Below are 23,588 nucleotides of genomic sequence, written 5' to 3'. Positions count from 1 at the left end.
GGCAAACACTGCTGCTGCTGTGAAGAGGTTGCGGGCAGGTGAAAAACGGCAACCGTCATTTTTTAGAATCTCTACATAACTTGCAGTCTCAATCTTTATAAATTTTGACTGGCAACCTAGATATACATATATTGTCCTAATTATAAATATATGTACATAACATTTTGGTTTTAGCAAAAAAACTATGAACGCACTAATGGATACGTGTGGGATCTCGTACTACTAGAATAAAATGGTTTTAGTGTATTCTGAACATTATACTAACCGTTGCTAACTTCACGTTTCCAGCGCGTTCTCCATGAACATACCAAACCTGCCAATCCAAATGGTGGCAGTCACAGATGGTGGTGGGTCAGCAGCTAACACGTTCTTCGGTACGGATCTCGGCCACGCTCTCATTACGGATGGAAACGCGACTGCCGATCGACTCGCAGCGCACTTCACTACGTACACGTATAGTAACACGGCGGAGACTAAGGGTGAGTTGGGTTGCCATTTTTTATGGGCATTTTTTTATTTGTAAGCGGTAATAAGTGGCGATTAAAAAAAAAGCATGTTTTTTGTGACATAATCTTGATATAATGTTTGAAACTTTCCTTATTTATTTTAAAGTTTAATGGTGTATTTTTAAAACGAGCGTGTAAGAATAAATCAAAATATTCGGTAAGGTTTACTTGTAATCTAGGGTTTGGTTGATATTTATTTCCTTGAACTGAAACTTTTAACGTTTTATTTTTCGGTCGCCTATTTCGACCTTTTAGCGGGTTTTTATCATATTAACATAAAAAATATTAGTTTTCAGGTGCATTACGAATGATTGGATCTATAAACTCTATTTTTCTGTGTGCTCAAATGTTTTTTTCTCGTGTCCAGCGGCGTTCTACACGCCGTTCTTCAAGGAGGTGTGGGAGCGTAAGGGCGAGATTGAACGCGCGTTCCGCATGGAGCGGTCGGGCGGCGCGCGGCACAACCACAACCTGCCCGACGTGGCCGCGGCCCGCCCCGCGCCGCACCCCTACCGCCTGGACACGTGAGTGTGACGTCACACCGCAACCTGCCCCCCACAGATGGCGTCACAACCGCAACCTGCCCCCAGCAGGTCGAGCGGCGTGCCGCATGGAGCGCGCAACCCGCAACCTGCCCCCAATAGATACATACAGGGTGCCCCAAGAAGTAGTGATATACTGAAGCTGACACATTCTTTGGTACAGACCTCGGCCACGGCAACTGAAGACCTAGATCCTATACCTCCTGGTTTCAGTATCACTAGTGTTTGGGACACCCATATTTTTTTATTATTCACACATATTTTAAACTACCTGCGCTCCGCGGTTTCACCCTCGTACCTCTTCTCCTGTTTGTCTTAGCGTGATGATATATAGCTTATAGTTTCGGACCAGTAGTTCCTGAGATAAGCGCGTTCAAACATACAAACGAACTCTTCAGCTTTATAAATTATAATATAAAAGTATAGATATATATCAAATACTGAGCTTAGCGAAAAGAAAATTTCAAAGCAGCGAAAACAAGCAATTTATGAAAGAAACAAGAAGACCGGTTCAAACTATTCAAAATATTTTATTTTTACAGGATGGAGCACAAACTGACAAATTCATTGGATTTACTGATTGGACCCGACTCACGCGCCGACATGGAGTCAGAATACAGCGATACTCTTAATAATTCGAAGAATAGAAGTTTTCTTAAAGGTAAGAAATATGTTTATCACATACCTTTTTATTATTGTCTTTTACTATCAATGTAATATCTAAATAGCCTATATAAATATTACTAGAATTTCTACTTTAATAAGTCTAAATAATACCTTCAAATAAAGTCACTGTTGATTTATTGAAAACTAGCGGTCCGCCCCGGTTTCGCCCGTGGTACATATTCACGTTTTCTCTACATAAGAACCATCCTCGTACTTCAAGGAATATAATAAAAAAAGAATTAAAGAAATCGGTTCAGCTGTTCTAAAGTTATGCGCTTACCAACACATTTTGGGATTCATTTTTATATTATAGATTAATTACTTTTCATTTTTATTGCGCACTATTTACAAATAACGAGTGTAAATCGTATGAATCAATATGTTTTTTTTTTTCATATCTAGCAAGAAATGTTCTATTACATATACAAATCCGTCTCGAAATTGATTTTTCGAAAAATATCATTTTATTTCAAAATAATAATACTAATGAACTTCGCAGGTTTCAGCGTATACCCGCCTCCGAGCACGCCTCCAGAGCCCGCGCCGCCCGACCACAGGATGCACGCTGATTTGTCGCGTGAGTTGAATATATACCTTACTAGCATTCCGCCCGCGGCTTCGCCCGCGTTTAAAAAAACCCGCATAGTTCCCGTTCCTGTGGGATTTCCGGGATATACATATATGTTTATCCAAGTTACCCTCTATATATGTATACTAAATTTCAATGTAATCTTCAGTAGTATTTGCGTGAAAGAGTGAGTAGGTACATCCATCCTCACAAACTTTCGCATTTATTATAAGTATTACATTTCCCAACGTGTAGAATCAACAAAGCTAAAAACAGTGTAATATTTATGGCTATTAAAATATTATATAATATTAAATAATACATCATTTAATTTGATAAGGGTTAATACCAAGGTACAAATAAAGAGCTTTTTGTAGCGGTGGTATTTTAATTTCTTTTTTTCAATAAAAAAACGCTTATTGTGACATGACTGTAATAGTTAGAGATATGCTGCCGCTGATTTTTTGTAGACAATGGTGTGTTCTAAAAAAATGTAGTATATCATTTTGTTCTATCATCAACAGTTTTCGCAGCGCACGCGATGTAAGGTAGTTTTTTGATATTTTTTTCACACCTTGGATTACGTTATCGTAATTTTAGTAAGGATGCCTATTTTTTTTGAAAATGAAATATAGCCTATGTCACTCAGAAATGATGTAGCTTTCCAACAGTGAAAGAATTTTTCAAATCTGCCAAGTAGTTTCGGAGCCTATTCAATTCATACAAACAAACAAACAAAAAATCAAACCTTTCCTCTTTATAATATTTGTATAGATAGACCGGGAGATATTGACACAAAATTTCGAGTCATTTGTAATGGCGGTTGCGATGGCGGTTCTACTAATCATTCTAATCATTTTTCTTTTTGTAATTGCGTTCTGAGTCCCCTGTAGAACCGCCATCCTGTTACAAATGACTCGAAATTTTGTGTCAATATCTCCCGGTCTATTATTGCAAAGTCATATATGGACGAATTTTGAATGGACGGTATTTAACGATATAAGGAATACTTTATTGCGCAGTATACACTAAATGGAAAGTTTTGTTTCTGTCTTTGGTAATAGATTGGTTAGGTTTTTATTTTATGATATACAAGAGCAACATTTATTAAAAGGAATAGAAACATACCAGATTATATTAAGTCATATAAAAACGCTAGCTAAATGCTAAATATAAAAAGAAATTATTTCTGTTATTCTTTCATTGGGTTCACAAACAGTATAAAAGTAAGAAACATTAAAATAAAACATAATCGAGACACAGGTGAAACTGCGCAACCAACAACATTATCCACAGATTAGATACATAATTTTTTATGCGTGCGTGCGTTTCTAAATAAATTATATATACATGAAGTTTATAATAAATGTAAAAAAAAATGATATTGTTATAACGCAGCGGACCTCAACTGTTCGGAGGACTCACTCAGCACGCACGAGTCAGGTGATTGCATGGTCGCAATTGTATACCGTATTTGTATGGCGGGAAGGTTCATTTTTGCGTAGATGGTTGTTTCGTCCGTTTTGTACTCGTGATTTGTGCATGATTACATTTAAGTAGATTAGATTAGAATATATTTTTAATATAGTATTTACACATTTTTACGAACAATTTTTTCGGACACTTTAAATTGATTTTATAAAGCATGCCTCTTACAATCTTATTTATGCAAAAATTTATTCGAAGTTTTGTAAAATAGTATTTTTTTAAAGTATATAATTATTTGTAATTTGAAAAGCTTTCGTTAAGTTATACACACATAATGTGGTAATATATTTTTTGCACATGAAGGTAAAGCAGTGTCATACGAGTACACAGCATTATATAAGCGTATTTAAAATTTTATATGTTTATTAAATCTTAGATATACTTACATGGTTTCCGGTAAGTAGTACAGACATATATAATGCTCGGGTGACGTTCTAAAAAGTGTTAGATCTAGCGCGCAAGAGCAACTCTCCGCAACTATTTTGTCTCTCCCATCAACTCTATGGGCTAGTAAGAAAGTGCGCGCACGTAGCGACGCAACTCCCGGGAGACTTTTTTATTAGCCCATAGAGTTGATGGGAGAGACAAAATAGTTGCGGAGACAAAAGTTGCTCTTGCGCGCTAGCTCTTACTATTTTTGAGAATCAATCGATTTCAAATATTACAGCTTTTTTATCATTATTTTTATTATAGATTTATAGCTTCATCTAACTCTCCTTAAAGTTTGTTGTAGTGCTTACCGGATATTCTGTATGATCACTTTTGTTTTCTAAGTTTATTTGAGGTAGTTGCGTATACTTATTTATTTCCACTTTAATAATAATTTTGTCTCTATGACTGTTTTAAGTACCGTTAAATACATGTATTAAAACAGATGGCGGTGGTCTCTGGCAACCGGCAGGTTACGGGCCGCGTGCGTTCACAACGGGCCGAGCTCGGCCACACCCACCTCCTCACAGGCCAAGACATTCGCAGACTTTGAAGGTAATAATACATGAGGAATAAGTTTTCATTTTATTTTATATATTTCGCTCACTTTAAGCAAGATTAGGTAGCAAAATCCATACTTAATATTATAAATGCGAAAGTAACTCTGTCTGTCTGTCTGATACTCAGTCACGCCTTAACTACTGAACCAATTTGCATGAAATTTGGTATAGAGACATTTTGATACCCGAGAAAGGACATAGACTACTTTTTACCCCGGGACATAGGATAGGTTTTATCCCGGAAATCCCACGGGAACGGGAACTATGCGGGTTTTTCTTTGACTGGGCGGGCGAAGCCGCGAGTGGAAAGCTAGTATTGTATAAAAACGGAAGCGGACTTACGAAGACAAATCTTTCTTGAAAAAGCATTTTAATGTTATAAATCGAAGGATGAAGAAATGTGTCATAATTTTTTTTTAGTTACGGCGCAACTTTATGACAGTAAATATTATCAGATTTTTTTACAAAAGTGCCGTTTTCGTTAGACCATATTTGCTATTCAATATCGAAAACTTAATTATCGAAGACAATATCGAAGACACTTCAACGCTATGACATTCAAAATGAACCTTATGACATAAGAAATAACGTCATTTTCCCAGCAACCTGGTAAACTGGATATGAACAACTACACGATGGTAAGCGATGCGCTGCAACACATCACCATTGGACCAGCGCATTCTAGAGATAGAAAGGTAAGCCAATATTATGTATAAATATATGTTCTTGTAAATAATAATATCATGGTGTAGAGAAAATTTAATCGCAACTAAAATTATAGGTGTTTGTGTCATAGCAACCGGGGTTTATTCAATTCATATGAAAAATCATTTTATGCATTCATTAATACTGATTTAACATTTCATTCGCGAAAACATGGATGCATTATATCACTGGGAGATATTTAACTAAACAAAATATAATTGATTACATTTTTTCCATACATAATTACGTACCAATTTCGCTGTTACTGTGGTCAGACTTTGTTACATAAATAAATATTAGTTTCTGTCTACAATTGTTATTAAATACATAATCTTCTCAAAAGTTGCTGTACTCACAGGTGGGTTTCAATTTCGGGTGGGATTTTGTTGTATACAAGAAAAATATATTGACTTACAATAACAAAATTTCAAATCACGAAATTACAAATTGATATTGTTGTTTATAAAAATGTGTTAAATACTCAATTTTTGTTTAATAAACGACCTATCATCTAGATAAAGAGTGTTAAACACTTCCAAAAGTTTTTTTTAAATGGAAAAGACGAAATAAATACATATAGAAAAAAAATGTTGTGTGGTTTTATGAAACCACGGTAAAAGTGAAACCTTTTTTCACACTATAGACATTTAACTAAAAATTATCGTATTTGTACGATAATTATCGTACGTATCGTGCGTCACGCGACATGCGCTACACAGACCAAAAAGTTTGAGACGATGTAATAAAAGTTTCACTTAAAAACATATAAATCATCCCAGTCGTACGGGCCGTCCGGCGGGCACCACCACCCGTCCGGCGTCAGCTCTGAGACCGAACTCGACGCGCAGTACGCACAGGTGCATATACATACATTAAAATGCATGCTTTACGTGTACAATAGCTTTACATTACTTACTTACTCACTCACTCAAACACACACTCAATCACTTGCTAACCCACTCACTCACTTTGCATATTATTATATACATTTTTATGCATGTTTTGTGTTAATTCGCTTCATATTACATTACTTACAGTTCGATTCAAACTTAATGGCGGTTCGGAAGTTAGCTGCGAATGCACGAGCGCGCAGGTATCCGACCCTTAACGTTCCGGTAATATCTAAAATTGTTTTCTGCGCATCAGATCGTTCGATGTTCCGAGCCGCCATTAAATTTGATTCGCACTGCACTTACCGTTACATGTTAATAACATACTAACTTTATATTAATAAATACATTTAGCGCATGTTTTACGTGTTCGCTTTACATTACATTATAATATCTAATGGCTGTGGTGTTTAAAACTTTCGAATTACATACATCTATTTCAGCCCTTGACTTAATTTCCTCCGCTTATTATATAGTTTTAGTACTTAATAAATTTCCTTATACATATATACATACAATCCTATTTCAATTCTAAATACAATTTAAGAATATAGAAATTTTACCTGAAAATAAAATTTGTATTATGTTTCCTAAGACGTCCGTAGTCCATTATGAGAGTGTACATCGCCTTTTTCCCCGTGAAGTCGCTAGATGGTGCTAGTTTTAAGCCCGTCACGTGGTACCGCCGCCAGCGCCGCGAGTGGTGGGGACAAAACTCACCACAGTTCCGGCAAGCCACCAGAAATATCCTCATTGTTCGTCTCATAAATGATACGGTAGCACTGGTGCAAAAATAACACCAGGAAGACCTTATCTGGACTACGGACGTCTTAGGAAACATAATACAAATTTTATTTTCAGGTAAAATTTCTATATTATGTGTTCCGTTTGACGTCCGTAGTCCATTATGAGAGAGTTGTTTGTTATCTCCTGGTGGCTTGATAAATAAAACGCAACAATGTGATAGAGTAATGCCCCAAAAAGGTTATAAATATCCTATAAACAAAGTATATAATGTATAAAATCATGACTTTGATAATTATTGAAAATTTGTCTCAATACCTTATACATGGTACATAATACATCCATAAATATACTACAAGTACCTATATCTTGTCAACATTTTAATCAGTATATGCCTTTCAACCTGAGTAGGCTGAAAAATCTCGATTGTGATTACTAATGACTTCTATTTTGATTAGCATTATATACACTACGACAATAATATAATAATAATTCCACCATGTGGCGGAACCACGGGGGTTCGAATCCCACCTTGTGATCGAATTTATTATATTCTTTAAAAAATTTGTATGTAAATACTAAATAATAATGTTTATAAACATCTCTCTAGTTTACTTTTGCAAGAATGTCATTAACTAGATATTTTTCCAAATAGATTGATGATGCTACTATAACTATGTAACATCACCCAGATTTCGACCTCGACTCGAAAACAGCTCGCTTTACCCTGCCACCTATGATAGCCGCTGTAGCTGGTCTCACCGGATGCTGTGTAGTAATAAACAAATTAGTCAGAACCTCTTATGGATTGGAAATGCAAAGAAACGTTCTTATGTGCCTTGAAACTGGATTTATATTTACATAATAATTGCTAGTATGTGGAAGAATATGTTTTGGAGCCCAATGCGGAATGCGAGGTTAAAACGCGTCTTCACTATCGACCCATTGTTTTGAATTGTAATGTAAACAGGAATAAATAGAGAACACGTCCAAAAACTAATAACAGTAATCACATAGCTGCGCGTTAATAAATGCAAACAAGTTTTTGTTTATTTTATTAATCACATAGATAAATAATTATTATGCTGATTTATTTTAAAATTATTTCGATAAGAGTTTTTGAATAATCTTCCTTGCCTTCCGGATTTGTAATTTTGAAAGATTTGTTCTAGCTAAGGAAATACCCTGAGGTAATGTTTGCTTAAATGATCAGATGAAATTTTAATATAATTTTATTTTAATACAAACTGACTGATTTTATGTATAAGAATAGTGTACTAAGCCGTCAGTTATACATAATTTAGCTAAGCATTTAGCATCCTTTTATAGCCTGGTCAGTAGTTACCAGCAGTCTATGTATGTTTCTATTTTTTTTTTTAAGCTGTCCATCAAGGTGTACAACAGATTGACCTATCCAAAATGAGCCAGACTTTCAGCTGTAGGTTCTGTATTTGAGTTGGTGCTGAACCTGTGCGTGTTTGTCAGTGGACGATTGAGAAGACTTATCCTGATAGTAGCACGGCTCTTGAGGTCTGGGTGCAAAGACTGGTTCTTCCACTTGGGTAGTATTATAATGAACTCGAGGCAATAGAGCCGGTTGTTTAAGTCTGTCTTACTTGAGATGACGTAAGCTGTTTGAGCTGTGATTAAAATTTATTTGTAGAATTCCCCTCTGAATGGAAATGTTTGTGTCGACTGTTCGAGCACGTTGCATTAGGAGCCAGCGCGATTGCGCGAGGATTCGGCTTCCTAGCTGTACAGCTTGTGAAATGTTCAAACGTTCAAACTAATAACTCTTGCCAAAGAGATCTCGTTCTGCCTTTGAATGAAATTTTTTCTTACTACCTCGACTGTCAAGGTTAGGAAAGCTATTACTGCAAACATCAATTTCCATACCAACTTTTTTTGACACTGGGTCCAAGGTACTTTCATTCAATGCTTTGACTTTCCTGTGAATTGGATACGGCTGGTAGATATACTTGTTTTTACACTTATTTGCTTTTAAAAGATGTTTTTGAACTAGATCTTTAACAATTGCGGCAGTTCATTCTTCCCCGGAGGGAGCCAAAGGTTTCAAAGTTGATTAGCCCTAAGAGGCGTTCCTGTAGCGCTGTGGCGTGTGTCAGTACATCCTTCCCCGGAGGATGATAAAATTTTGCAACGATGACAAACCTTGATAGGCGTTCCTGTGGCGCTACAGCGTGCGTAAGTGCATCCTACCCCGGAGGGTGATGAAGGTTTCAAAATGATAAGCCTGAGAGGCGGTCCTGTACCGCTGCAGCGTGCGCCACTACATCCATCCCCGGAGGGTGATGGAGGTTGCAAAAATAATAAGCCCGTGGGGCGTTCGTGTAGCGCTGCAGCGTGCTCTAGTGCATCCTTACCCGGAGGGTGATAGAGGTTGCAAAAGTGCTAAGCCTGTGAGGCGTTTCTGTAGCGCTGCAGCGTGCGCCAGTGCATCCTTCCCCGGAGGGTGATGAAGGTTGCAAAGGTAATAAGCCCCGAGAGGCGTTCCCTTGGCGCTATAGCATGCGGCAGTGCATCCTTCCCCGGAGGGTGATGAAGGTTGCAAAGTTGAGAAACCCTAAGAGGTGGTGTGCCTGCTTGAGGGACCAACTGCCTGCTATTAAGCCTATTTTTAGGCACTGACACTTTCAATTTACCATTTCCATCGCCAATTTCCAACTTGCTTCCGTGCTCCAAACCATTCGTAGAAAATCTTAAACGCTCGGGTGTCAGAATAGATTCTATCGGATTGATATTCCAAAGTAGGTTAGAGACGAACTTTATTTCGAATTGAGTTGAATTGCAATTCCAAAGTCTCTGCAAGCCAATCAATTGGCGATTTGTGCTGAACAATGAAACAATATAACATAATATGTAAATTTTTTACATTTCTTGCAAAATAAATAATTTCATTTCATTTCAATGTGGTACCTATACATACTGTTCTGGTGAATGCAAATCATTGCCCACGTAGATCACAAAGTAAAGGCCACAGTCCCTTGGTTCTTGAGCAGTCCAGTTTGTGACTGTCGCAAACATTCTATGAGCTGACGCTAGCCCGAAGGGCTGATACGTTATCTTAAGTAATCGACCTTCGTTTATGATGTATTTATAATATCGATATGGTATTCAATAGTGATACAAGGATATAGGAGGCGTCGATACGTACGGGTAGTCGATAGCCCCGCAAATACAAAAATTATAATTTTAAGTCGAGTATGTCATGTCACAGTTAACAGTGGGTGTGAAATTGAAAATTACTCTGTATTTGCAGAACTTGCTTTTCTTAATTATAAAAAGGGGTGATTAACAATAGAGTCATGGTGTTCGATTGACGAACCCCTGATGTTCAATAGTGGCTTGAATCTCCAAAGACATAAAATATGATGTCCCGAGTTAAAGAATAAATAAATATTATTAAGTACCTCTAAGTGAAAACTATGGCTGGTTTTCGAATTACATGGTATTCGAGGGTGATGAGATTAATTTGAGCTTTGTTTGTTGAAAATCTCTCCCCCCCCCTTTTTATTATTTTGGTGTTTCCCCTGATTCTAACTTTTGTATTGATGAAATGATTTGAAACGACTTAAAAAGTCGATCTTAGCGGTTATTGAATGTACTGGTAAAAACTGATGGTGACGAGTTTTAAACCAACTTATCAAATCCGCTTATCAAATCCGCCTATCTGCATACGCGTATGCCATGATTAGTAAGTTAAAAAATACATTCCACAGCGGGAGGAATTTTATATGAATTTAAACTTATCAATAATCTCCTTCAAAGCATCTCTATTAATTCTTAAGTTTATTTGTATAGAAAATAGAAATCGCATTTAAATTTAGCAGTAATTAGGCACAGAGTCGCGGACTAATTTAATACGTCAGGCAAAAATTATTATTAATATATTTGTAAGAAATTGATAATAATAATTTACCTATTTCTATTGTGCTTACAAGATATAGGCAACTACATTCTACACTCACCGGCACGGAATCTTGGCCACTTACAAATTTGCCGATAAAAAAAGTTTGAAGTGTTTTTCACGATTTTTTTGTATGCAGATATGTTAACATATTATTTGTTTAATTTTATGGTAAGAAATCATTGAGTTTGAGAATAATCTTTTACCACTTTTGAAGAGTTATTCGAAATTTGTGATTTGTGCGGTTAAGCCGAAGTTACGAATTGTTCGTTTTAAACTTTTTTCGATATCTTTTATGCCGTTTTAAGATATTGTTATTGTTGTACTGTAGTCAATGATCATAACAAACAATTAAAAATGCCATTAACATCTGAACAACCTACTCAGGCCATCACAATGTTAGACCAATGACTGCCGCAACGTAAAGTAGCTAATGTACAGTACGTACCTCGTTCAGCGATGCACTATGCATGGAGAAGATACCAGGAGACTGGCAGCCACATGTGCAGACCAGGAAATGAAGGTGTGAGGTGCACATCAGCTCGAGAAGACCCGTTTATTGTTCGAGAGATACTCAGAAATGGCTTTCTGACAGTTTTTAGGATACGCCACCGGCTCTAAAACACCAGGATAATAAATGTGAGTGAGCAATCGGTGAGAAGACTAATGAAAGAAGTTAATTTGAAGGTTTTCAGACCAGCACGCCGTCCAGAACTCCTCAGACATCACAGAGAAGCACGTCTTCGTTTTGCACGAGAACATGAAAACTGGACCCACAGCCAGTGCGCTCGTGAGGTGTTCACAGATGGCTCCTAAGGCACTTTACGAGCTTCTGATAGCCAACAGTCAGTATAGAGGAGACGAGAAGAGAGGTTTTCACACATCACCACACTCAAAATGCGATTTTTCATGGAGGGTCAATAATGGTATGGGGAGGTATAAGTTCCGATGCTCGCACGGAGTTATTTATCGTAGATAATGGCTTAAATTTGATCAGGTACATCGAGGAAATTCTCCAGGAACATTTTCAGCCCTATTACAGGTTTATCAGTGAAGAAAATTTGCTACTAATACGCTATAACGCACGTCCGCATGTCGTACGAAGCGTATAAGAGTACCTTCAAGAGGTTATTATTGAAATATTGGAGTGGCCAGCTCGTAGCCTGGATCTTAATCCAATAGAACACATCTGGGACATGCTTAAAAGAAACATAAAGTTCGATTCCAACCCAGCACTAATGTTAGATGAGCTTAGAAATACAGCTGGGGCCGTTTGGTACACTATAGCTCAAGTGGTCTCCAAAAATGTCTTCTAGAGTATGCCAGACTGGATGCAAACAGTGTTTAAGGCAAGAGAAGGAAACACCCTTTATTAAAAGGTTCCATTTTTTTTATGGAAACGTTTTTTCTAATTTTTTAGCATTTTTTAAGAAATCATTTAAATTTCACAGGAAAAGCGTAAATTTTTGTTTAATTCATATCTACTCGGTAGTACTTCTTATTAACTTCCAATTATTACTAAAAGTTAGTAAAAACATTAAAGTAACTAGTTTTGATTAAATTTTTATTGAATTTTGTAGTAGAAAAGAAATAGTGTTATTTTACGCAAAAATTTGCAGTGGCCAAGATTCCGTGCCGGTGAGTGTACTTGATTCGACTCGTATCGGATGAATTTTCTAATCTAACGATATTAAGAAATCGTTTTTTTTTTTTTTTTTTTTTTTTTTATATTTACCCTCAATTCGGAAAAGGAAGGCACAATTCACATACATTTATAATGTCCGCGTAGCGAATACGATTCAAGGAGGAATAAAATCAAAAGATCGAAACACGTTTCGGATCTGCTTTCGGCAATTAATACTATCTTAAAACCGATATTTGTGAAAATGGATTATCTAACGTGTAACATCCAGTAATAACCATTCACGTTGAAAGATTTGTGTTGAAATCATCGTAAATCACGTATAATGTATTAATAACATGACTCACCGTGTTGAGACAATATCTCAAACCTGCACACGAGTGGCTGAGCGCGCGCTGGCGGCGCCATACACGCTGCGGCGGTTCCTCGTCGTCGCTGGACCCCGAACAAGAAGAACTCAGCTCGGAAACACGTAGAAAGCGCACTGTTAAGACGCTCGACACGATTCGGTAGGCCCTTGGCCTGCGCTATAGACCTATGGTCGCGATGCCACGCTCGTGGTTGCAGATTTATACTTCATATAAATCCGAATTTCATTCTTCGTTTGAAATAACGATAACGCAGGTAACACTTGAATATTCATTTCACTATGAAACGTAACGGACTTTTTATAAAACTATAAAACTATTTAAAAATAAAAAACTGAACTTTCTACTTCAATCTCGAAAGTTCGTTTAAAATTGTTACTTAAATTTAAATTATGAATATATGTATTTTAAAATACAGTATTTTAAAATAACATATAATCTAACGACTTGCGTACGGTTTGAAAAACGACGCAACAATGAGGATATTTCTGGTGGCTTGCCGGAACTGTGGTGAGTTTTGTCCCCACCACTCGCGGCGCTGGCGGCGGTACCACGTGACGGGCTTAAAACTAGCACCATCTAGCGACTTCACGGGGAAAAAGGCGATGTACACTCTCATAATGGACTACGGACGTCAAACGGAACACATAATAATACTATTATATATGCCTACTAGCTTACCGCCCGCGGCTTCGCCCGCTTTCTCTAAAACGATTTGAGATTTAAACTATCCTATCTCTCAAGTTGGATCGAACTGCACATGGTGTGCGAATTTTATTATAATCGGTTAAGTGGTTTAGGAGTCCATTGAGGACAAACATTGTGACACGAGATTTATATATATTAAGATACATATTTGACAGAACAATTGAAATGAAGTTAGTGCTATGAAACTGTTACAGTAAAGATTGTGTAAAGGCTGTGTAAAATCCCTATTATTATGCTATTTTCTCTGTAATATTTGTATTTGCATATACCTTTTTACTTAAATAAATATTATGCTTATTTTGCATGATGATTTAATTGAATCTTTCTTCGAATGAATATTATTATTGATATTTTTAGATCCCTCGCATTTTATATCAGTTTATTTTTAGACCTAAACCTAACATATGTCTAGTGTATGCGAAACACAATTTTAATTCGATGTTAAATTTATCTTCTAGTATTAAATCGATGTTATTTCCGTGATAATAATGAATAAATTATGTTATAGATAAAAGAGACAAATGAATACATGGAGGCGCCATCTATGACCAGACTGAGGAGGCACAGGAGACACGAAAAGACACCCATGCATCAACCATGTAAGTTTATTTCGTTTATTTCTAAAATATAGGGTAAATTCAGGAAATTAAGGTTCAATAAGGATTGCAATATGAAAATGAAAGAGCAATTTAAATGGTTTTAAAAGAAATAATATTTTTGTAGATTACTGTATGAATTTGTTTTGAATAGAAAACAATTATTTAATAAATTTAATTGTTAAATATAACTTTTAAAGTAAATCAGAATATTTATATATTGATTTATAAATACAATTCTATAAATAATATTCTTTATATAATCACCATTATAATATACAAGCCTTCCACCCGCGGCATCGCCCGCGCAGTCAAAGAAAAACCCGCATAGTTCCCGTTCCCGTGGGATTTCCGGGATAAAGTGATTGAGTAACAGACAGACAGACAGAGTTACTTTCGCATTTATAATATTAGTATGTATTTGAGAAGACATCATAAACTCAAATCGCTGTGGAAAAACCATAATCGTTTGTATGTGTGTCGGTAGCGTTCTCGGAAACGGACAGCTCCGGTTCGAGCGAGGCATCTGGCGGAGTGGCCCGCGTGCACGCGCGTCGCAGGCACAACGCACACCACGCGCCCAGGCATTATAAGAAACGGTATTATAATATGCTTATTATTGGGTAGTGGTTTTAATAGGATGTTTGATCGCGTGTTATAAATGATTGATCATGTAAATATGTCGCTGCTAACCAATTTAATCAGGTATTTAATTAAGAGCCTAGCTAGTTATTAAACTACAAATATTGATGATAGCGGCCATGCATTGATTTAATTTATATGCAACATTAATAATTATACGGTCTTCTTTGATTGTTCATTAATTTTCCTTACAATATTGTGTAACTTGTTACATTATCACATCACACACATCAGCCTATTCCCGACCACTGCTGGAGGTAGGCCTCTCCCAGATCGCGCCACTTTTGTTACATTATACGTTATATTAATTTTATATTAATTAATTTTTACAAGAGCATATTATATCAATGAACACTTTTATTTAACAGGTCATTGGGTAATTTGGTAGCGGTACAAAGTCCCCGCGTGCCAAAGCTGGGAATGTTTGTGGGTCCGCCGGAATTGCCCACTGGGTATAGAGCCAGGACGCAAGAGGATAAAGGTAACAGCAGTGTTTTTAATAAATATATCAATACATTTACTTGTGTACCTTTAGAAAGCTACTTGCTTTGTGTTTTATTGAAGAAGTGTTGGTTGGCAAATGAATTTTCATTCAGAAAAAGTAATTATTTAACTTTAAAAGAGGAATTATAAAAAGCTTCACTCGAACAATAAAAATTATGATTGATCGACGACCAGTCTTAATGTATTTGTAGACCAATTGGTTATATTTATTTTTATCAATATTTTGTTATAGCGAGTGAATCCAGCGAGGGCAGTTCTGACGGAGAGACGTCTCGACGCACAAGACCTCTACCGCCACCACCGCACCATGAACCACCTCATAAAGTAATTAAATTTATCTGCACGGTAAATTATTACCCATCAAGTTGCTGTTTTTGTGGGAAAAAGCAACAAAAATCTTCATATCAATACCTACATACGTACTCTTTACTCTAGACACACACAAAATTATATCTCAAATGTTCGTAGTATCAGTTAGAAATGATTCATGAATTGTGTACTGCACCAAGTAAGTTAAATTCCCTGTTAATCTTTATAACCTGTTTATAAATTCTAAATACAGACTGATGTTGACGCAATCATAGTAGCGCATTTTACTATTTATTACACCTACATAACACAGAATAAGCCTATCGACATTCTAAATATTATCTTTTCTAAATTTTGGTCCTTCGAGCCGGATCTTCCACGAACATACAAACATAACATTTATTTGCAGATGCTATCGGGTGACTATCCATCATCAGCGCAAGACAACTCGTCGTCTTCCGCGGCGGATTCGCGCCGACGCCCTCAGGCGTTTAGCAAACACGACCGAAGACATAAGGTAAGGAATGTAATTTAATTTAGAAAAAAAAAGACGTGTGGCACTCGGGGACTGCCGCGGTAAAGCTATTGCATGCTATGCCTTCAAGCCACACCTCCGCCCGTCGGAGTGCGGAGCGTGAGGTTTTTTCGTTACGGAATTTCTCGATTCGGTTCCCGCGCTCAAGGCCCGCGATAGAAGCTATGCAATAGCTTAAAATTAAGTTTTCAGTTTACATAGTAATAAAAAAACAGTTGTAACAATAGTTCTTAAATAAACGATTTGAATTCAATCGGAGGATTAGATGTTTCGAGTTAATACATCTTAAAAGCAAAAAAAGAAAAACCAAATATGTGAATATATACACTTATGCCATTTATACGCAGTTTATGTTTACTTATCAAACAAATCTTGAAGTGTCGTACCGTAATTCTAATAACATGAATAGAATAAGACAAAAAAAAAATGTTTTTTTTTTTTCAGGAATTTAAAAACAAGGACAAGAAGAATTCGTCGCAGCTGCAGAATACTGCGTCTCCGCAAAATTGGGGACCTCAGGTATGTTTTTCCAAATCTAATAACTGTTTTTATTTTCATTCGAACTGAAATCGTCTATGAAAAAATAAATAAGCAACGATCAATGACAACGATAATAATTTACGGTGTTTGTTCATCTTGTAGTAAGCTGTCAGAATTGACATAAAATAGAAACGAAATTGACGAAATCCCATGTGGTATTGTTTGATGGTTATAAGTACGTGCGTACTTGTTAGCGATCGAATGTGAACTCTAGAATATTATAATTCGTTAATTGATGCGTGTTGTTGTAAATGCTAATAGCGCGCCACTTAAATAATGAAGATTATAATGTTAATGAAAATGTTCTTGACGACGATGATGATCTTGTTAAAAATGATGTCGTTGTTGACGATGATGATGTAACGGCGATGTTCCTGTTGACGATAGTGATATTGTTTTTAATGACTATGTCCCTGTTGACAACGATGATTTTGATGTTGTTGTAAATGAAAATGTCCATGTTGACGATGACGATGTTGTCAATGATAATGTCCCAGTTGACGGTGATGATTTTGATGACTTTGATGATGTCAATGATTATGTCCCAGTTGACGGGGATGACTTTGATGATGTTGTTAATGACAATGTCCCTGTTGACGATGACGATGTTTATGATCTTGTTAATGAAAATTTCCCTCTTTACGGTGATGATGTTGATGATCTAGTTAATGCAAATGTCCCAGTTGACAATGATGACGATATGAATGATATTGTTGGTGTCAGGGCGGTCACGGCGTGCCGCTGTTCGTGGAGAAGTGCGTGCAGTTCATCGAGCGCGAGGGGCTCGCGTCCGAGGGGCTGTACCGCGTGCCCGGCAACCGCGCGCACGTCGACATGCTCTTCAACAAGTTCCGCGACGGTCAGTGACCACCGACCGACCAATCATATCGCTTCATTTAGTTTTAATAAGCATTTGAATCGACAATATTAGTAGGATGGTATATGCCGACTGCGCAAAGCATTGCAGGCATGAAACATACAGTTAAATAAACAATCCCCATTTTTTGTCTCATTTTGTTTCGAGTATTTTTACGTTATTACAAATTGTAACAATTACTTAAATGCCTGAACAGATTCAGATTCATGAGCTTTTTTGTCACTTTAAATTTCATCAAAATCAGTTCAGTTAAAAAAGCAAGAGAGAATTGTCATATTAATTTATTTCATTTCAATTCACTTATATATGTCTATTTTTCCAGATCCCAATGTAGATCTAGACGCGCTAGACATTCCAGTGAACGCGGTGGCGACGGCGCTCAAGGATTTCTTCTCGAAGAAACTGCCGCCTCTGTTAGATGAGGCCAGTATGGCGCAACTTGAAGATATAGCTGGTAAGTTTTATCTCAATTAAAAAGATGTTAAAAATATTTTGAATAGTCTCGTCAAATTAGACTGAAAATAGGGGTTAGGTAACGATCATTCGCATTCAGTTAAAAATTGGTATGATTGGGTGATGAGCATAAATAGGAGCGCTTTGGCTTGGAAATATCTGCCGGATTCTCCATTAATAGGCCAGTGATCTTGATCACTGCCCTATGCCCTAATGTTATGTATGAATTAATATAATGATAAGAGGTAAACCCAATATCTGAAGAAAACCCTTTGTAAGCGAAGGGTTTTCTTCAGATATTGGGAACTGAGTTAATGGCTCTTGGAAAAAAAAATTAACTTTATTTGCCAAAAGAAGGTTATTAAAATAAGCACTGATTACGACAGCGGACCCCGCACTAGGCACATCCTGTCTCGCGTGGCCATAAAACGAATAATCGTTTTATGGCCACAATGATAATGAAGATTCACCTAGGGTCCAAGACGTTTAATACAATGCAACTTTGGACATCAATGTGGTATGGTCACTTAAAATAAGGTACATTTAAGAAAATTGGTCAATAATCACTCTAGAGAAGATTTTTTCATTTGGCAATAAGAAAATAAAGTGATTTATGTTCGTTTGTTTTAGCGATGCGCGGCTGCATAGCGGGTGGAGTGGAGCTGAAGGACCGCAGCTGGCGGCTGCTGGCCCTGCGCGCGCTGCTCAACTCGGCCCTCACCGCGCCCGCAAGGGCCACGCTCGACTACCTGCTGCATCACTTCGCGAGGTTAATACATACTAATATTAACACGAACACGAACACGAACACGAACACTGTATAAATGCGAAAGTAACTCTGTCTGTCTGTCTGTTGTCTGTTACTCGATCACGCCTAAACTACTGAACCAATTTTCATGAAATACCAAATATGGAGATATTTTGATACCCGAGAAAGGACATAGGCCACTTTTTATCCCGGGAAAATGACGCAATCCCGGAAAACCCACGGGAACGGGAACGATGCGGGTTTTTCTTACCTAGTAAATAAATAAATCATTTATTGCATAAAAACATGGTACATACAAAGATATTTAGATTAAAATTATAGAACATTCATGGTTTTACCTGACCTATAATTGTATCCATGTTTTTTAGCCCAATGAAATTTCTGACGAATGTTTTGTGCCATATTTCTCTCATCCAGGGTAGCAGACAATTCCAAACTGAACTCGATGGACAACAAGAACCTTCCTATTGTACAATGCCCAATGTTTTCTTAAGTTTTTATATTCACGATAAAAATTTTCGGGATGTATTTCAGGATATTTTATATGTTTATCTTATCCAGGGTCGCGGACAACTCCTATCTGAACTCGATGGACAACAAGAACCTTCCTATACAATGCCCAATGTTTCTTCTCAAGTTTTTAAATACATCTTTTGTCAGGATAACACATATTTTATAATATATTTCCTTTATCCAGGGTCGCGGACAACTCCAAACTGAACTCGATGGACAGCAAGAACCTGGCGATCTGCTGGTGGCCGACGCTCCTGCCGGTGCAGTTCTCTGACATGGGCCGGTTCGAGATGACGCGGCCGTACCTGGAGGACATCGTGCAGACGATGATCGACCAGCATCCGTTCCTGTTCCGCGGCCAGGAGGCGTTCGTCATGGTGTGAGGAACGTGTGTGAGTATTTTATTATACAGGAGTATGGGAAATTAAAGGAAAAAAGGAGGTAACGTTAAATACAAATGGGCGGTAATTTATCTAATTTATCAGAAAGAAAAAAACAGCAATCGATTCTTTACCGGGACGAATTTTTATGTGCGTATTTATTTTTAAAGACTAGCTGTTTCTCGCGGTTTAATTCGCGGGAAAAATCAAGTATTTCTATAACTATGTGCTATTTATACGTATAACCCATATAACTGTAAGGATTCATCAAAAACCGTACAGTACTTTTTGAGAAACCATTTTTTTTACCGTAGATACGAAGATATCTGAAAACTCGTTTACAACACCCGAGATGCGATTTAACTAAAATCTGTGAAAATTTACCTCTTGTGGCATCAATCGTTTTGGCCTTTATATTTGTATTTATTCGTTTGTTAAAGGAAATACATTCTATAAGAACATTTATATGTCCTACACAAAATTGTAGTCGACTTGCATTCATCAAAAATGTTGATAGTTTATGAAGAAATACCAATAATGAACTTATTTTTAGGAACCCACAATGCAGGTTGCATTTGTGATGGACGACGTGTGACGTCACCCAGCAGTGACGTGACGTGACGTGACGCAACGTGACGCGTGTCGTCGCGGCATCACACGCGACACAGTGCGGTGGGCGGTGTCGAGGACGTTCGTGGGTTCGATTCCGGATGGACATGTTTTGTAATCGTTCCAGCTATTGTTACACGTAGTTATATTTGTGTACGCGATGAAATTATTTTTTACAAGTGTTGTTCATATCATGACGTCGCGGTGGGACTGTTATACTGTAATAAACGATAAAATGAACGTTATTTTTAACGTTCCAAACAGTTTTTAACGTGAATAGCGCAATGTTTTAACGGTATTTTTAACTGTATAATAGTTGTACGGTGATCCCGCTTTGATATATGTAGCGTATGGCTTGTCGATGTTCTGCGCTTTTTTATCGAAGGTTTTATATTAGGGATGGGACTCGGAGCAGTATTTTATCGATCGAGATGGTATTCGTATTAAGTATTGCACAAATATTATGTATTTAATGGGAGTTTTTTGTATTATCGATATTTATTCGTGTAATCGACGTGACATCACTTAAGCACATTCCGTTCAGTCGAGAGTAATTAAATAAGTATATGATATTAATGTAATAACGTATTAGCGTATATCCACGTGATGGTCTGATATTTTTTGCTTTTTTAATATATATTTTTTTTGTATATTTTCTTTTTTTTTAAGTCGTTTTTTCTATTATCGTACTAGCTACATACATAATTTATTTATATTAAGCTTTGTTTTTAGCCTGATTCTCGTTTATAGTATAGGATTTTAATTATTTACGAACAAAAATGTTGCCATGCATAAAAAGGGGAGTGTCTTGCCCTATGTTAAAGTATAAATTATGGTTCCTTAAAATTTTTGCCAATATTATTATTTATGAAATAATACGAACACGCTTGCCCTTATAAAGTTTACATTTATAGGTGGGCAGTTATGTTATTGGTGAACCTCATATATATTTTAAAATTTATTTGCCGTGTGTTAAAAATTGGCAGCTTATGTAAATATTTATATTATTATAGTTTAATTAAAATACGATTTGCATCACAATTATATTATTTTATTAGAAGCTATTTTATGGCCAAAGAAAGAAATCGTTTGACATATTACTGTATTTATTTCGACAAAATGTTTTAAAACGGGAATAAATAGCACACTCAATTAAATGCTAAAACTTTTGCAAAAAAAACCTGCTCTGTAAGTTGTTGAGTACATAATTGAAAGAAAATCTTAAAATTCATTGTCAAAGTTACTTTCGATTTTTTTTTTCAAATTTACTCAGAATGAATTAAAAAGTGTGTCTATTTGTGCTTGTTTTAAAAATTATCATGTGATTGATATAATTTAAGGTACGAATTCAAGCTACATAAAAAAAAAGAAATGGTTTGGTTGCATTTTAATACGCATTGATATAAAGTCTTAACGTGCAAATTGTAATAAAAGTAAAGATACAATAAAAGTAGTCTCGTAAGTTACATTTTAAAATCAAATGTGAAATTACCAACCAAAAATAGATCTTATTTTCATGTCATTTAAATTCGTTTTCGCATACGCGTATCAATGTTCTGGGGTTTTTAATTTTTATTCGTACCTTCGATTTATATCCATTATATTTTTAAATGAATTTGATGGTTAAACTTATTTATGCACATACAAACAATTTCGGTTTTTGTAAATGGCCTAATATTAAGTATTTTTTATAGACTGATGATTTTTTTTGTCTCATTTAGTTTTAATAATTTCAAAGAGATTATGTTAGTGGTTTTATTCTATTAGTTTAAAATTATATAGCTAATAACACAAAATGGCTTTTTTTAATTTTGATGTCTTTCATAAGATCAACTTCAAGTTATATTTTTAACATTTGTAGTACTTTGAACCTCATTGCGTATATAATTCGTAATGTAAGGCAATGCAGCAATTTTGTGTTGATAGCAATGTATTTTTTTTTTACAGAAATATACGTGTGACGTTGTAAGGTCATTCAATTTTATCACAGTTGAGATATCCTCGCTTTGAGTACCAAATTATAGACTCACAGAATATGCCTGAAATTCCATAAGTTTTAACTAGGCTAGACTTTTAAGTCCTTACTAAATAGGTTTAAGAACAGAGATCTACAACGCCATACACGTATTTCTGTGAAGAAAAAGATAATTTTATTTTTATATTATTTTTAACGACTTTGCATGTGCAATCGAATTAAATGTTCTTTTTTATGTTTTCAAAGTATATTTGTGTAGCTGAATTATAACGCTTTTTATTTTTTTACATAATATTATAATCTTTAAACAAATCTATGTAACTATCAATAAGATATATTTAATATAGAATATCACCATTAAGCTTAGTTAAGTGGTAAACGTGTAAGTTTTTAATAATTATTCATAATATATTATCGGTCCTTGTCGCACGTCCGGTTTGTGTGCGTGTGCGAGAGGGACGCATATATCATGTCCAATAGGGGAACGAAACGAGGGAATTTTTTATATTTTACTATGAATCGAAAAAGACATAGAGCCTACTATCGTTTCAACTTTATTTTATTAAGATTTTCGCTTATCTATGGATCTCGGAAACAATTTCAAACAACCCTTCTCGTGAAAAACGATTCCTTTATAAATATTCGATGTAAATATTGTACATTTATTAATTTTTTTGCGTAATTTATTTATTATTTTGTTCGAAAGAGCCATATTTTTGTTACTCGATGCAATATTTTTTTTTTTGTAATTTATTTTGTACGTGAGCACATGGCTTTATAAATGTGCCATTTGATGTTTTTGGTGATTCCTATGTTTTATTTACGGCCAAAATTCTTTGTAGGTTTTCCAATGTTCTATAGTAGAATCGATGTACGCTTGTCCGATACAGCAGACTGGCTACTTTTAAAATGTATATTTATTGGGAATTTTATAAGATTTCCAAAGTTATATTATTGTTGTAGTTATATCTACCCTTGAAGTCCTATTAGAAACGTACACGAAACATTTTTTTTAAATTTTGTTGTTTTTTTTTTCACTTTCATTATTTTGGACGTTGTGAATGAATTATTATTCGATCTAAATTCTTAACCAAACTGTTATTGCCTTTAGATCACTGATCGGGTTTACGACTTCTAGATAA

General features: G+C 35.9%; 1 protein-coding gene across 1 annotated transcript in view; it reads left to right on the top strand.

Annotated features, from left to right (window-relative positions):
* The window catches only part of LOC123703413 (rho GTPase-activating protein 190), a 40,971-nt gene extending 18,938 nt beyond the window's left edge, over positions 1-22,033 (top strand). Inside the window, exons 21-39 of the mRNA XM_045651373.1 lie at positions 289-479; positions 874-1,030; positions 1,591-1,709; positions 2,214-2,291; positions 3,681-3,725; positions 4,645-4,754; positions 5,362-5,454; positions 6,244-6,321; positions 14,253-14,343; positions 14,828-14,939; positions 15,351-15,463; positions 15,719-15,810; positions 16,205-16,312; positions 16,775-16,849; positions 17,594-17,729; positions 18,070-18,201; positions 18,831-18,969; positions 19,667-19,874; positions 20,416-22,033. Coding sequence (XP_045507329.1) covers positions 289-479; positions 874-1,030; positions 1,591-1,709; positions 2,214-2,291; positions 3,681-3,725; positions 4,645-4,754; positions 5,362-5,454; positions 6,244-6,321; positions 14,253-14,343; positions 14,828-14,939; positions 15,351-15,463; positions 15,719-15,810; positions 16,205-16,312; positions 16,775-16,849; positions 17,594-17,729; positions 18,070-18,201; positions 18,831-18,969; positions 19,667-19,865 — 2,068 coding nt within the window. The 3' untranslated portion in view covers positions 19,866-19,874; positions 20,416-22,033. The remainder of the gene's footprint in view (positions 1-288; positions 480-873; positions 1,031-1,590; positions 1,710-2,213; positions 2,292-3,680; positions 3,726-4,644; positions 4,755-5,361; positions 5,455-6,243; positions 6,322-14,252; positions 14,344-14,827; positions 14,940-15,350; positions 15,464-15,718; positions 15,811-16,204; positions 16,313-16,774; positions 16,850-17,593; positions 17,730-18,069; positions 18,202-18,830; positions 18,970-19,666; positions 19,875-20,415) is intronic.
* Positions 22,034-23,588: the final 1,555 nt, after the last annotated feature.

The sequence above is a fragment of the Colias croceus genome, chromosome 26 (assembly GCF_905220415.1).
Source record: "Colias croceus chromosome 26, ilColCroc2.1".
Taxonomy (NCBI): Eukaryota; Metazoa; Arthropoda; class Insecta; order Lepidoptera; family Pieridae; genus Colias; species Colias croceus.
Note: the sequence above shows the minus strand (reverse complement) of the source record. Positions and strands in the feature narration are given on the sequence as shown.